The sequence below is a fragment of the Pristiophorus japonicus genome, chromosome 13 (genome assembly GCF_044704955.1).
Source record: "Pristiophorus japonicus isolate sPriJap1 chromosome 13, sPriJap1.hap1, whole genome shotgun sequence".
Lineage (NCBI taxonomy): Eukaryota > Metazoa > Chordata > Chondrichthyes > Pristiophoridae > Pristiophorus > Pristiophorus japonicus.
This window is the reverse complement of record NC_091989.1, coordinates 55565560-55582711: the sequence shown is the minus strand read 5'-3', so window position 1 is coordinate 55582711 and position 17152 is coordinate 55565560. Positions and strand designations below refer to the sequence as shown.

The following is a 17152-nucleotide window of genomic DNA, read 5'->3' as shown; positions in this document are numbered from 1 at the left end:
TCACAGGTGTTTCAATGAAGAACCTGATATTCCAGTCCCGAACTACATATTGAAGGGTGGAAGATGCCTGTGCGTAGTTTAAAAAAAAAAAGTGGTGACCATTGCACACCAGCCACCACACGGGCTTGACAGAGCTAGGTCTTGGTCCAGTGGCAAGGATTAACCAAGACGACTGGAGACCAGCTCTACTGCACAGATGTAGTACGCACACATATCGCAGTGTGGGCTGGCCTGTGCTGCCCCTGGGCCCTGATCACATCGCTTTACGATGAGATGAGAAAAAGTGGAGGGCAGAGAAACGCAAGAACAAAAAGGGCCACTGTACAACAAAATTCTAAAAGGACAAAGGGTGTTAAAATAACAAGCCTGAAGGCTTTGTGTCTTAATGCAAGGAGTATCCGTAATAAGGTGGATGAATTAACTGTGCAAATAGATGTTAACAAATATGATGTGATTGGGATTACGGAGACGTGGCTCCAGGTTGATCAGGGCTGGGAACTCAACATTCAGGGGTATTCAACATTCAGGAAGGATAGAATAAAAGGAAAAGGAGGTGGGGTAGCATTGCTGGTTAAAGAGGAGATTAATACAATAGTTAGGAATGACATTAGCTTGAATGATGTGGAATCTATATGGGTAGAGCTCCAGAACACCAAAGAGCAAAAAACGTTAGTGGGAGTTGTGTACAGACCTCCAAACAGTAGTAGTGATGTTGGGGTGGGCATCAAACAAGCAATTATGGGTGCATGCAATAAGGGTGCAGCAGTTATAATGGGTGACTTTAATATGCACATAGATTGGGCTAACTAAACTGGAAGCAATACGGTGGAGGAGGATTTCCTGGTGTGCATAAGGGATGGTTTTCTAGACCAATATGTCGAGGAACCAACTAGGGGAGAGGCCATCTTAGACTGGGTGTTGTGTAATGAGAGAGGATTAATTAGCAATCTCGTTGTGCGAGGCCCCTTGGGGAAGTGACCATAATATGGTGGAATTCTTCATTAGGATGGAGAATGAAACAGTTAATTCAGAGACCATGGTCCAGAACTTAAAGAAGGGTAACTTTGAAGGTATGAGGCGTGAATTGGCTAGGATTGATTGGCGAATGATACTTGAGGGGTTGACTGTGGATGGGCAATGGCAGACATTTAGAGACCGCATGGATGAACTACAACAATTGTACATTCCTGTCTGGCATAAAAATAAAAAAGCGAAGGTGGGTCAACCGTGGCCATCAAGGGAAATCAGGGATAGTATTAAAGCCAAGGAAGTGGCATACAAATTTGCCAGAAATAGCAGCAAACCCGGAGACTGGGAGAAATTTAGAACTCAGCAGAGGAGGACAAAGGGTTTGATTAGGGCAGGGAAAATGGAGTACGAGAAGAAGCTTGCAGGGAACATTAAGACGGATTGCAAAAGTTTCCATAGATATGTAAAGAGAAAAAGGTTAGTAAAGACAAATGTAGGTCCCCTGCAGTCAGAATCAGGGGAAGTCATAACGGGGAACAAAGAAATGGCGGACCAATTGAACAAGTACTTTGGTTCGGTATTCGATAAGGAGGACACTAACAACATTCCGGATATAAGAAGGGTCAGAGGGTCTAGTAAGGAGGAGGAACTGAGGGAAATCCTTATTAGTCGGGAAATTGTGTTGGGAAATTGATGGGATTGAAGGCCGATAAATCCCCAGGGCCTGATGGTCTGCATCCCAGAGTACTTAAGGAGGTGGCCTTGGAAATAGTGGATGCATTGGTGGTCATTTCCCAACATTCTATAGACTATGGATCAGTTCCGATGGATTGGAGGGTAGCTAATGTAACACCACTTTTTAAAAAGAGAGAAAACAGGGAATTATAGACCAGTTAGCCTGACATAGTGGGGAAAATGTTGGAATCAATTATTAAAGATGTAATAGCAGCGCATTTGGAAAGCAGTGGACAAGTCAGTATGGATTTATGAAAGGGAATCATGCTTGACAAATCTTCTAGAATTTTCTGAGGATGTAACGAGTAGAGTGGACAAGGGAGAATCAGTGGATGTGGTGTATTTGGACTTTCAAAAGGTCCCACACAAGAGATTAGTGTGCAAAATTAAAGCACATGGTATTGGAGGTAATGTTCTGACGTGGATAGAGAACTGGTTGGCAGACAGGAAGCAGAGTAGGAATAAATGGGTCCTTTTCAGAATGGCAGGCAGTGACTAGTGGAGTACAGCAAGGTTCAGTGCTGGGACCCCAGCTATTTACAAAATATATTCATGATTTAGATGCAGGAATTGAATGTAATATCGGCAACTTTGCAGATGACACTAAGCTAGGTGGCAGTGTGAGCTGTGAGGAGGATGCTAAGAGGCTGCAGGTGACTTGGACAGGTAAGGTGAGTGGGCAAATGCATGGCAGATGCAGTATAATGTAGATAAGTGTGAGGTTATCCACTTTGGTGGCAAAAATAGGAAGGCAGAATATTATCTGAATGGTGACAGATTAGGAAAAGGGGAAGTGCAATAAGACCTAGGTGTCATGGTACATCAGTCATGGAAAGTTGGCATGCAGGTACAGCAGGAGGTGAAGGCGGCAAATGGCATGTTGGCCTTCATAGCGAGAGGATTTGAGTATAGGAGCAGGGAGGTCTTACTGCAGGGAGGGCCTTGGTGAGGCCACATCTTGAATATAGTGCACAGTTTTTTTTCTCCTAATCTGAGGAAGGACATTCTTGCTATTGAGGGATTGCAGCGAAGGTTCATCAGACTGATTCCAGGAATGGCAGGACTGACATATGAAGAAAGACTGGATCGACTAGGCTTATATTCACTGGAATTTAGATGAATGAGAGGGGATCTCATAGAAACATAAAATTCTGATGGGATTGGACAGATTGGATGCAGGAAGAATGTTCCCTATGTTGGGGAAGTCCAAAACCAGGGATCACAGTCTAAGGATAAGGGGTAAGCCATTTAGGACAGAGATGAGGAGAAACTTCTTCACTCAGAGAATTGCGACCCTGCGGAATTCTCTACCACAGAAAGTTGTTGAGGCAAGTTCGTTAGATATATTCAAAAGGGAGTTAGATGTGGCCCTTACGGCTAAAGGGATCAAGGGATTATGGAGAGAAAGCAGGAATGGGATACGGAAGTTGCATGATCAGCCATGATCATATTGAATGGTGGTGCAGGCTCGAAGGGCCGAATGGCCTACTCCTGCACCTATTTTCTATAAAACACTTCCAAGTCAACAATACCCCTGCTGGTAGGTATATATTTGTCAACATTGGCTGACAATGGGATTGGGTTATCTGAAGTTGTAAATAGACATCAGGTTTGGACACTCAGGTTTGGACACGGACTATAATAGTTCAAGAGCTCCTAAGATATCCTCTAATTGTTCACCGCAAAAAGCAATTCTGTTTCTCCTAAACACACGAGTTTCTTCAAAACGACATTTTTAAATTGAATCAATGTTGGTAATAGCAGGTTAAAAATTGTGGCAGATTCTTGAACTCACTTGCTAGTAATTTCTTTGTTCTATTGAATACATCACGTAAGTAACGGACCATAGTACACAACTTCTAAAAGAAGCTTACAAGATTGATACAAATAAAATAGCAATGCACTCTGGCACTACTTAGTACATCATCTTACCTGCCTTCCGATCCAGGACTAGTTACATTTTCTTCTTCACTGCTTTCATCTCCATTTTCTACAAGTTATTACAAAACACAAATGTTATCCTTTTAATCTGCATTAAAATTGTATGAAGGGTTCCGAGAGATTTTAAATGCTTACAAACTTCAAAGACTAGGATTATATTTATCTATTTGTGCTAGCTGCTATCACCTTACATTTGCTAACAGTTGTGCAGAAGATTAGAGATACCTGGAAGAGATTACACAACAGTAATCTAAAGACTCAGAGAATATCAAGCCACAAGATCAAAATTTAAACACCTCAAAATAGCCATCTGAACTCCAAGTACAAAGATGAGATTACTGCACTGTAATTACTTCTTTATTTATGATTTAAGTTATGTGAGAATTTTAGTAACAACTTATAATGTGCAAATGCCATCTATTAGTTCACTGCACAATTCTGATTTGTGGTCATGGCCAGTTCATCCTGGGTGAATTGCACAGAGCAAACATTCTTTTGAGAGTATTCTTGCGTTAAATAACTGCAATATCACAGTCCAATAAGGATCACATTGGTTGATATCACAAATCATTTTATAACCTACAAAGGACAAAGAGTTTCTCTCCTAGGATGATGGCCTGGAAAGTTTATATATTCCTTCAGATCACAATGGATTCTGTTCCAAAAGTGCAATTTTAGATTTATTTTTAAATTTGAGATTTAGCTGGCATAAACTATTACAGTCTTCAAAGAGTTCATCAATGAAAATACATTGCTAGATATATTTAAAGGAGTACTCTACCTTGACTCCACTAAAATCCTGCAGAACCAATTATATATTTCTACATAATTAGGGTAATGTTTCCTTAAATCACAAATTTTCCATGAGACAAGTGACATGAAAAGCAGAAATGAAGTGACAGCAACAGCCTGCCGGGCAAAGTAGCTCATTGCTCAGTTTTGATGAAGTGTTATACCTGCAATGTTGGGTTGTCCGTGCTCTCCACAGATGCTGACTGACTCAAGTGCTTTTTTTTTAGTCTTAAACTAGCTTGTCGGCTTCAGCTTCCACTCTGTATTCAATCTGATACTGGATATAGCCACGGTTGTCATGATTTTTGCTTAAAATGTATTATCCGCAGTAAGAAAGGCCCACTGTTGAATTAGTTTAAATTGGATTCACAATGGCTACATTTGGTTAGAAGAGTAACTTTGATGTTTCAACTAAAATCAAACTCAATTTTAAAAATGAATTAGCTTAGAACAATAACAGTTCAGGAATGCAAAAATTGGGGAATCATTTGATGCTGGCAAATACAATAGACAATCTACCTTTGCTTTTGGCCACCTTCAATCTTTGAACATAGGCAATCCTCCATAACAAGACAAATCTGCCATCTAAACATGATTTCTACAGGCAGAGTCACAGAGATTGTGATCTCTCCCTGTCGACAGTGTATTTAAAGCCTTGTTCTGGATTCGCACCTCAGTTTTTTTTTTAAAAAGAGACCAGCTGATATTTTGAGGCAAATACACAAACATGAGAAAGCTCCTCATTGTTCCAAGTTACAGCATGCTTTGCGTACGGAAAATAAATACCAAAGACCACCATGCTGAATGCACGTGATCTACTGTTCCTTCTTTTGTTCATTCTCCACATACAAATGAATTGTATCAGACCTGTTCAAGATCCAATGAATGATAACTGAGCAACAATTTTAAAGCCAGTTTATTTAGAGCAGAAGAAAAAATATGGTCCGACATACAAATACTCCCTACACAAACTTGTGAAAATCACTCGTGGTTGCTGTGCAGATTAGGTCCAGTCAAAATAGTCACAGAGCCCATAGCGGTTACAGCACAAACAGAACAGTTAAAGTGCAAACAAAAATATACACTTCCATTTAGCAATATGTTGTTCCTTGATGGTTTTACTTAAGACTTTGCTTCTAAACAAAATAGCTGCTGGCTCCTTTTCAACTGTTTGTGAAAATAAGCCAAAACTCTACAAACAAAAATGTACTTACATGTATGCTAAACCACGAGGGTAGGTCACTCACTGAGGCCTTTGCATGGAGGGCTCAGCCAAGTCTACATTTTTTTCCAAGTGAGATACAAGACAAGATCTTGTGCATCAAACATGAGCTTGCAAGGGAGTTATGTCCCAAAAAGACAGTATTAGATTAAAAGGACATGAACTTCTGGACATCTATTTTAGCCCTGGGATACCATTAGTATTGTATGTTTCCTGACAAGGACGAGTGCAAGTTGCAGTGGTTGTTGCGTGAACCATTCATGAACCAGGCGATACACCAGAGCAAGTACTGCAACAAGTGCATAGTTGAAATATTGCATCCTAAATGATTAAATTAAATCAAGAAACAGGATATTTTGGGTGATAATAGGATTCCCCAGCCAAGAAGAAAACCTTGTATCAATTCCTTCTGAAGACAGGCCATCAAATTAGCCAAGATCTTCTCCAACTTGTCTCCAAGAATCTGTTTCTTTTGTGATGAGCATTTAATTTCTTCTCAGCAACTCTCAACTGAAGTCCAAGCCTATCTGACAATTGAATACTAGTCCCACTGGAAGGCAGATCCATCGCACTCCTCCTAACGGAGGAGTAAAACAAAACCTCCACTCCCCTATCCCCACCCAAGAGCCTCCTCACATTCCAATGTTAGCTGAAATGGAGGCTATATATGAAGATATTTGTCAACACGAACCGGAATGAGGTTGTGAAAGTTCCAAGTTTCCCCTCAACCCCTGGGTCAATAAAGATAACACAAACAGATCTTGGAGGGCCGTAAAGCTCTGGAACTTAATGTCATGTACCCTGAATTTAAATGTATGAATGCTTCCTGCAGCTGTTTTCGTCAAGTTTTGAATACACCTGGATCTTAAGGTCTCATTTACATCATGTGGATGGTTCTTAACTTTTATTTAAGAATTGTCTTCGAGTACTTCTTGACCTCTTGAAAAGTTCTGAATGGGCCATACATTTTAAGAAATTATGCAGTATTCAAGGACAATGTAAGCATCTTGATGGGCATATGTGTTTGTGGAATTTTTATATCCAGACATTGAGTCGTACCAAGAAAATGGCGCAGGAAACAAACTCCAATGAGCATCACTAAAAAGACAATGCAGGAATGTTGAAGAATGCCCTTAGGTATTTAAAAGAATTCACAAAGAGAGAGAAATAATTGACCAAGAAGAAAACAGAGCAAGACTATTTTTCTGCTCTGCTACAGAACAAAGGAACTTCTCCCAACAATGGGAAAAAACTAGCACAAACTCAAGAAGTGCATGTCCTAATAATGGTTGATAGATCAGGAAGGCTTATATGGTATGGAAGGCACTAAAAGCAGGCATCATGACGTGTGTCAACAGGAAGGACTTGGGGCACTTGACATAAATCTTGAAAACAGACACTGACATCTGTTGGCAGTCTTTGGTACACCAAATCAAAGTGGTCAAGAATGCTCACAATAAATCTGTGCAGGATTTAGCACAAACTACAAATCTGCATAAAACCAATCCTTTTTGCAGATAACATTTGGTAAAATTAGATTCTAGTTAGCACATTATTATAAGATTGAGGAAACTGCTGAATGTATGTGGAGATTGAACAAAAGTTAAGAACTGCCAAATTTACAGCAAATAAATTAATTTTAACAAATATCCCACTGTAGGGATGAGGATTGTATTTTTAATTTTAGATTGCATTCACCGCAATTTTTAATTGACCTTAAAAACATTGTAAATACTAGACATTTCTCCAAGCTTAAAGATCTATAGATCATCTCAAATTGCAAAGCCATATCATATCTTAGGATGCAAGATCATTTATATTATTGCTCAGAGTGCACAGGTATTTCCTGTATATTCTTACAACATTCACACAAAATGTGTTCAGATTAGCATAAGAAAAAGTATATTTTATATGGTTTCCTTCGTGGACCACAAACCATGATGATCTGAACATCGTAGTGCATCAGTTAGAAACCACAGTATATAGGAATTTCTTTTGAATAGGGATTTGCTTGGTTTAAGCCTACGATACATTTTACATATAAGCAACTTACAATAGTTATCAGCCTTAAAATCTGACATTAAATATGCTAACAGATTATACCAATATACTATAGATCACTGACTGCTATTTATTCACTGTGCTGACAATTAAAATGAATTATAAATATTATCTGAGTTTGGAGACTTTTTCGAACACTGGCAGTGCTCAAAACTATGTTTGTAATCTCGTGTAGGACTGAACAGTCTTTCACGGATTGTCTCAATGCACAATAGCTACAGATGCTATTTAGTTTTGAAAATCGTTCGAGAGGAATCCATCACCTGAGAGACTTTTATGGACATTATTAATCTTATTTTAAATAAATGGTGGTGAGCACAATTGTTAACTTGTATTTATATACGCCCATTACTTTTGTTTTAACTGGTATGAAGTATCTCCAACATTATGCATTTACATCAACTGTACATTTACAATAGCCATAATTTAGATCACAATTATTTAAATGAGTTAAAGTAGTAATGAACAGACAGAAAGAATCCAGGGCTGTAGTGTTTTCATACAGAAATATTCAACATTTAAGGTGCAAATGGAGCCAACATTTTGCCACATCGGTCAGTAGTTAACTTCTGGAGCACATGTATAACAAGGGTTCAATGGTTCACATGATGTAAAAGGTGGTGGTGGTGAGTCTGGAAAATGATGATCTGTATTCAGATCCCATAAAATGCTACATGCAGACTTTAAACATTTACAGATGTAATGAACGATGCAGCAAGGTTAGCATACAAGCATGTTTAGTAAACCATGCAGTTACACATAACAGTAGGCGCAATTAACTTACCCATAGGTATGCTATCTAGTTCTGTGTAAATAATAGCAACCGGGAAACAAAAGAAAAAGCAACAAACCAATCAAAAGGAATCCACTATATTTTAAAAAACTGTCCCACAGTGTCAACAGCAAAAATAAACCAGTGCTGATATTAAACGGAAATATATCCAAAAATACATTTATAGCGTATTACACACATACACGCTATTGCTGAAAATATCAATAGTGCCCAAAAATAACCATTTGAAATTATAAACACCCCATATATGTCACACACCTCAAGAGGTAGATTATTAATCATTTTACTTCTATAAAAGGAGTCTTCATGTTCAAACATTTGGGGATTTTTGTCCCAGTGCATCATCTCAGGAAATTCAAAATTACGGAATAATGTTATGTCGAAGTACAATCCTACATACCTACCTACTACCAACAATGTTTCTGCTTTGCAAATGCAATGTTACAATTTATGTTGCATATTATAGGAGAGACTGATCCACTAGGTCAAAGTTGTACTGTCTGAAGAAAACAAACATTAGGACAAATGAAAGGCAAAATTCTGCAGATGCTGGAAATCTGAAATATAAACAGAAAATGCTGTAACTACTCAGCAGTATCTGTGGACAGAAAAACAGATACTGAGCTGGAATTTGTGGTCAGCGGTGAAGCAAAGGCATTTGCTGCTGGCCTCAGAGAAAGCTGCCCATAGATATCTCGGAATCTCTGTGGCAAGAAGTTTACCTTTATTGACGTTCAAGTTATTTCAGTGCTCTAGAGTGGAAATTCCCTTGTGCGATGCTTCTGTGATATCAACAAGCTAAGGAGCCAATCACATAGCAGATTTCTCAGACAGGGAACCAGGAAATAAAAAGCTGCTTTTATTTAGACTTTAAATTTTTTTCCAAATAATAGAGCAAAACAAAGATTTGAGCTCCCACATGGGGATAAGGCAGAATCTGAAATATCAAAAATATATATTATTTTTAAAGTTTGTTTAAGTTTCTCAAATTGTAATTTGTCATAATGGAAAAATGTGATACTCGTCAAAATTAAACTAAGTTTTTCTGGGTCATAATATTTGTTTAGCAGTCAATATGCTGTTAAAACCCAAGTTACACCTATCCAACAAGACCTAACATTTACTGGGGTATTTAACAGCGATATTGCCATGTTTAGATGCTATATCCTGACACTTCGGTCAGTTTCAAAGGGATAATAACAGCAAATGCTGTTAATTTGCCTTTATAACCCACCGCAAATTCCGATCCAATGTCAGGCTGGTGATCTTACATCAGAACTGGAAAATGTTGCAGATGTAACAGGTTTTAAGCAAGCACAGAGGCAGAGAAAGGGTGGGGGAAGGGAGGAAAGAATAAAAGCGAAGGTCTGATAGGATGGAAGGCCGGAGTGATTAAAAGAACAGCAGAATCCTTACCAGCATGTGCTGTCCAAAAAAAATGCAAGCACTCGTTCCAGATGAAAATGATTCACGTGTACTTCTTTCAATTTAGTATACTATGCTCACAATGCAGTGTCCTCTATATTGGGGAGACCGCTTTATGGAACATTTCCATTCAGTCCGTAAGCGTGACCCTGAGCTTCCGGTCGCTTGCCATTTTAAGCCACTCCCACTCCGACCCCTCTGTCCTCCTACACAGTTCCAATGAAGCGCAACAGAAGGTCGAGGAACAGCATCTCATCTTTCGATTAGGCACTTTACAACCTTCAACATACAGTGTAACAATTTCAGATCATAACCACTGCTCTCCTTTTTTCGGTCAGTAGGTGTTGGTAATTATTCCTGTCTTCCACCATATCACAGATCTTTCCATTTGTTCTTTCCTTTCCTGCCTCTGTACATGATTAAAACCTGTTACATCTGTACCATTTTCCAGTTCTGACAAAAGGTCACCAGCCTAAAACATTAACTGTTTCTCTCTCCACAGATGCTACACAACCTGAATATTTCCAGCAGTTTCTGTTTATATATTAGTATAATTGAACAGCTGTGGATGAGTTCACCATTGAGGGTTTAAGCAAGTTACAACACGACCCTCGTCACTGGTTGGTTCTTGATAAATATTGACTAAACCCAGTTTGCTGGCGACTTATGCTGCATTCAATTACTCACCTAAGTCACTGGAATTAAAAAAAGGTACAGGTATTTGACATATTGCACATAAACAGTATAGCCAATTCTTGCGAATCCATCATGAGAGACAGTGATTTCGGAGTAAAATAAAGCCTTGCACATGATGGAACACCTAAATCTTGGGATTTTTTGGGGGGGGGGGGGGGGGGGTAATATGCTGATTTGCATGTATACTAAAAAATATGCGACCTGCGCAGGTGCAAAAAATAAAACAGCAATTTACGCATGTGAAAAAAAACACGCTGATTGACATAAAATTTTCAAGGAATAAGAAAAGTGTGTCACAGGTTTGATACAACTGTTGCTGGCAGTGGAGCTTGTGAAATCTTTTTAAAAAAAAAACAGCACCAGCTTTCAGAACATAAGAAATAGGAACAGTAGTAGGCCATACAGCCCCTCAAGCCTGCTCCGCCATTCAATAAGATCATGGCTGATCTGATCATGGACTCAGCTCCACTTCCCCAGCTGCTCCCCTTATCGTTTAAGAAACTGTCTATTTCTGTCTTAAATTTATTCAATGTCCCAGCTTCCACAGCTCTGAGGCAGCGAATTCCACAGATTTACAACCCTCAGAGATGAAATTCCTTATCTCTGTTTTAAATGGGCAGCCCCTTATTCTAAGATCATGCCCTCTAGTTCTAATCTCCCCCATCAGTGGAAACATCCTCTCTGCATCCACCTTGTCAAGCCCCCTCATAATCTTATACGTTTCGATAAGATCACCTCTCATTCTTCTGAATTCCAATGAGTAGAGGCCCAACCTACTCAACCTTTCCTCATAAGTCAACCCCCTCATCCCCAGAATCAACCTAGTGAACCTTCTCTGAACTGCCTCCAAAGCAAGTATATCCTTTCGTAAATATGGAAACCAAAACTGCACGCAGTATTCCACGTATGGCCTCACCAATACCTTATATGGCTGTAGCAAGACTTCCATGCTTTAATACTCCATCCCTTTTGCAATAAAGGCCAAGATTCCATTGGCCTTCCTAATCACTTGCTGTATCTGCACAAGTACCCCCAGGTCCCGCTGTACTGTGGCACTTTGCAATCTTTCTCCATTTAAATAATAACTTGCTCTTTGATTTTTTTTCTGCCAAAGTGCATGACCTCACACTTTCCAACATTATACTCCATCTGCCAAATTTTTGCCCACTCACTTAGCCTGTCTGTGTCCTTTCGCAGATTTTTTGTGTCCTCCTCACACATTGCTTTTCCTCCCATCTTTGCATCATCAGCAAACTTGGCTACGTTACACTCAGTCCCTTCTTCCAAGTCATTAATATAGATTGTAAATAGTTGGGGTCCCAGCAGCACCCCATTAGTTACTGGTTAACAACCAGAGAATGAACCATTTATCCCGACTCTCTGTTCTTTGTTCGTGAGCCAATCTTCTATCTATTCTAATATATTATCCCCAACCCCATGAACTTTTATCTTGTGCAGTAACCTTTTATGTGGCACTTTGTCAAATGCCTTCTGGAAGTCCAAATACACCACATCCACTGGTTCCCCTTTATCCACCTTGTTCGTTACATCTTCAAAGAACTCCAGCAAATTTGTCAAATATGGCTTCCCCTTCATAAATCCATGCAGTTTTCCAATCTGCTGGGACCTTCCCAGAATCCAGGGAATTTTGGTAAATTACAAACAATGCATCCACATCCTATATTAAGGACTGTTCACTCAAGAGGGAGAGAAACACAGATCCCACCTCAGAACCAGGTTCATCAGATCAGTTCGTTTCACAACAACTTCGTGACAGAGAGAAAAACAATCAAAAATTCTCAGACAAAAAAGTTGTTGAAAGAAGTTTCTTGTATTGTAAGCAAACAGTGTTGCTGACGTTTGCGATCATGTGCTTCAGCATAGCTCCTGTCGGAGGTTTTCTTCTGCCTTTTTTTTTTGCTTTTGCTACATTTTCACGTTCGATTTATTGTAGCCAAGAGTTACATAGTGACGCGTCCTCTCGCATCTCAGGATCCCACAGAAGACCAGCTAAGAAACTTTAACACCGCCCCCACCAGCTCTCCCCGCAGTGAGGAAAAAAAAACACATCATTCACAAACAAGTTGTTTTGCATTTGCAATTTTGCCAAAATGCTCACTAGAGGAAATCTTTATGATGGCATTTACAGCGTCATTGCGCATAGTAACTAGAATACATCTTCTGTTGGCTACCATATTTGCCTTAAACTTAAGATACCAGCCTATTGGCCTATTAGTTTGGTCATTAACAGCAGTCTTCTTGATGCCCTTTCAAAGCTGACAAGCATCTGCCTTCTAGCAAGTCAGTATTGGCTGATGGCTTCAGTGTCCGGCCATTCCCAGATAAATGTGGCATTGTGCGAGGCCTTTGCAGATTTTAGCTATCACTGCTAGGTAAGTAGCCCATTCAAGATGCTGAAACTTAAGAGTGAAGTTTAACTAAAGAATGCGTCGAACTTGCTAATGCAACTGTGCAAAATGCTACATATGCAGTTGCATTGTAGCCATTGCTGCTATAAGGGTTTATATTTTGTTTGCTTTGGGTGGTAGCACAATGTTCCAATAAATGAAGAGCCATTTTAACACAGTTAAAACAGTTAATTCAGAGACCATGGTCCAGAACTTAAAGAAGGCTAACTTTGAAGGTATGAGGCGTGAATTGGCTGGGATTGATTGGCGAATGATACTCAAGGGGTTGACTGTGGATGGGCAATGGCAGACATTTAGAGACCGCATGGATGAACTACAACAATTGTACATTCCTGTCTGGCATAAAAATAAAAAAGGGAAGGTGGCTCAACCGTGGCTATCAAGGGAAATCAGGGATAGTATTAAAGCCAAGGAAGTGGCATACAAATTGGCCAGAAATAGCAGCGAACCTGGGGACTGGGAGAAATTTAGAACTCAGCAGAGGAGGACAAAGGGTTTGATTAGGGCAGGGAAAATGGAGTAAGAGAAGAAGCTTGCAGGGAACATTAAGACGGATTGCAAAAGTTTCTATAGATATGTAAAGAGAAAAAGGTTAGTAAAGACAAACGTAGGTCCCCTGCAGTCAGAATCAGGGGAAGTCATAACGGGGAACAAAGAAATGGCGGACCAATTGAACAAGTACTTTGGTTCGGTATTCACGAAGGAGGACACGAACAACCTTCCGGTTATAAAAGGGGTCGGGGGGTCTAGTAAGGAGGAGGAACTGAGGGAAATCCTTATTAGCCGGGAAATTGTGTTGGGGAAATTGATGGGATTGAAGGCCGATAAATCCCCAGGGCCTGATGGACTGCATCCCAGAGTACTTAAGGAGGTGGCCTTGGAAATAGTGGATGCATTGACAGTCATTTTCCAACATTCCATTGACTCTGGATCAGTTCCTATGGAGTGGAGGGTAGCCAATGTAACCCCACTTTTTAAAAAAGGAGGGAAGAGAGAAAACAGGGAATTATAGACCGGTCAGCCTGACATCGGTAGTGGGTAAAATGATGGAATCAATTATTAAGGATGTCATAGCAGTGCATTTGGAAAGAGGTGACATGATAGGTCCAAGTCAGCATGGATTTGTGAAAGGGAAATCATGCTTGACAAATCTTCTGGAATTTTTTGAGGATGTTTCCAGTAGAGTGGATAAGGGAGAACCAGTTGATGTGGTATATTTGGACTTTCAGAAGGCGTTCGACAAGGTCCCACACGAGATTGATGTGCAAAGTTAGAGCACATGGGATTGGGGGTAGTGTACTGACATGGATTGAGAACTGGTTGTCAGACAGGAAGCAAAGAGTAGGAGTAAATGGGTACTTTTCAGAATGGCAGGCAGTGACTAGTGGGGTACCGCAAGGTTCTGTGCTGGGGCCCCAGCTGTTTACACTGTACATTAATGATTTAGATGAGGGGATTAAATGTAGTATCTCCAAATTTGCAGATGACACTAAGTTGGGTGGCAGTGTGAGCTGCGAGGAGGATGCTGTGAGGCTGCAGAGCGACTTGGATAGGTTAGGTGAGTGGGCAAATGCATGGCAGATGAAGTATAATGTGGATAAATGTGAGGTTATCCACTTTGGTGGTAAAAACAGAGAGACAGACTATTATCTGAATGGTGACAGATTAGGAAAAGGGGAGGTGCAAAGAGACCTGGGTGTCATGGTACATCAGTCATTGAAGGTTGGCATGCAGGTGCAGCAGGCGGTTAAGAAAGCAAATGGCATGTTGGCCTTCATAGCAAGGGGATTTGAGTACAGGGGCAGGGAGGTGTTGCTACAGTTGTACAGGGCATTGGTGAGGCCACACCTGGAGTATTGTGTACAGTTTTGGTCTCCTAACCTGAGGAAGGACATTCTTGCTATTGAGGGAGTGCAGCGAAGGTTCACCAGACTGATTCCCGGGATGGCGGGACTGACCTATCAAGAAAGACTGGATCAACTGGGCTTGTATTCACTGGAGTTCAGAAGAATGAGAGGGGACCTCATAGAAACATTTAAAATTCTGACGGGGTTAGACAGGTTAGATGCAGGAAGAATGTTCCCAATGTTGGGGAAGTCCAGAACCAGAGGTCACAGTCTAAGGATAAGGGGTAAGCCATTTAGGACCGAGATGCGGAGTAACTTCTTCACCCAGAGAGTGGTGAACCTGTGGAATTCTCTACCACAGAAAGTTGTTGAGGCCAATTCACTAAATATATTCAAAAAGGAGTTAGATGAGGTCCTTACTACTAGGGGGATCAAGGGGTATGGCGAGAAAGCAGGAATGGGGTACTGAAGTTGAATGTTCAGCCATGAACTCATTGAATGGCGGTGCAGGCTAGAAGGGCCGAATGGCCTACTCCTGCACCTATTTTCTATGTTTCTATGTAACACCTGATTTCAATCTTTCCTGGTCTGTTATGGTTTAATTACTTGTACATTATAGTGTTGAACACAGGCTTCCAGGTAATATCTCAAAGAAGGAAACATAGAAAATAGGTGCATGAGCAAGCCATTTGACCCTTCGAGTCTGCACCACCATTCAATATTATCATGGCTGACCATGCAACTTCAGTACCCCAGTCCTGCTTTCTCTCTGTACTCCTTGATTCCTTTAGCCGTAAGGGCAACATCTAACTCCTTTTGAATATATCTAACGAACTGGCCTCAACAACTTTCTGTGGTAGAGAATTCCATAGGTTCACAATTTCTGAGTGAAGAAATTTCTCCTCATCTCGGTCCTAAATGGCTTACCCCTTATCCTTAGACTGTGACCCCTGGTTCTGGACTTCCCCAACATCGGGAACATTCTTCCTGCATCTAACCTGTCCAATCCCATCAGAATGTTATGTTTCTAAGAGATCCCCTCTCATTCTTCTAAATTCCAGTGACTATAAGCCTAGTCGATCCAATCTTTCTTCATGTCAGTCCTGCTATCCCGGGAATCAGTCTGGTGAACCTTCGCTGCACTCCCTCGATAGCAAGAATGTCCTGCCTCAGATTAGGAAACCAAAACTTTACACAATATTCAAGGTGTGGCCTCACCAAGGCCCTATACAACTCAGTAAGACCTCCCTGCTCCTATACTCAAAGCCTCTCACTATGAAGGCCAACATGCCATTTGCCTTCACCACCTGCTGTACCTGCATGCCAACTTTCAATGACTGATGTACCATGACACCCAGGTCTCGTTGTACCTCCCCTTTTCCTAATCTGTCACCATTCAGATAATATTCTACCTTCCTGCTTTTGCCACCAACATGGATAACCTCACATTTATCTACATTATACTGCATCTGTCATGCATTTGCCCACTCACCTTACCTGTCCAAGTCACCCTGCAGCCTCTTAGCGTCCTCCTCACAGCTCACACTGCCACCCAGCTTAGGAAATCATTGAGCAGAAGTCGATAACAGCAGCAACAATTTGCATTTATGTATCATTTTTAAAGTAGTAAAATGTCCCAAGGCGCTTTACAAAAGCGATCAAACAAAATTTGACACCAAGCCACATAAGGAGATATTAAGTTAGTTGACCAAAAGCTCAGTCAGGGAGGTAGGGAGGAGGAGGAGGAGGAATTCGAGTTTAGGTGGATTGAATAAAATCGGGAATGCGCAAGAGACCCGAATTGGAGGAGTGCAGAGATCTCGGGAGGGTTGTTGGGCTGGAGGAAGTTATGTTCTGGAAAAGACTAATGGTCAAAAGCAGAGCGAGGCTGGCCGACAAGTGACGTGACAGCGGGGCCATCGATCCACCTATTCCTATTTCTTATGTTCTTGTGTCAGTAATAGGTTAGTGGTGGACGAATGCGCCTTCTGTTCGGGAGCAAAGGTCGCGGAATAAGCTTCCTGTCCAGGAGAAAAGGTCAGCGAGGGGTTGGGTTAGTAACTCAAATCTCATGAATTTTTAAAAAAAGAGTTTGTCTCCAGATTTATGAGGCAGTTGGGTTGGCAATGCTGCATAAATAGTGCTGCTTAATGCACATCCACATTGTAATTTTCTTTTATTTCCAATGACCGCAAATAAAGGTAGAGTGGACAGATATAACTAGAATTTGGTCGCTGCTTGG

General features: G+C 40.7%; 1 protein-coding gene across 4 annotated transcripts in view; it reads right to left on the bottom strand.

Annotated features, from left to right (window-relative positions):
* The window catches only part of LOC139278581 (kinesin-like protein KIF21A), a 187283-nt gene that overhangs the window by 49627 nt on the left and 120504 nt on the right, over positions 1-17152 (bottom strand). For 3 of the 4 annotated variants that reach the window (XM_070897506.1, XM_070897508.1, XM_070897509.1), the window contains 2 exons: positions 8505-8525; positions 3637-3694 (listed from right to left, as the gene is read on the bottom strand). In XM_070897506.1, coding sequence (XP_070753607.1) covers positions 3637-3694; positions 8505-8525 — 79 coding nt within the window. The remainder of the gene's footprint in view (positions 1-3636; positions 3695-8504; positions 8526-17152) is intronic. The other variant, XM_070897507.1, reaches the window with a different exon arrangement.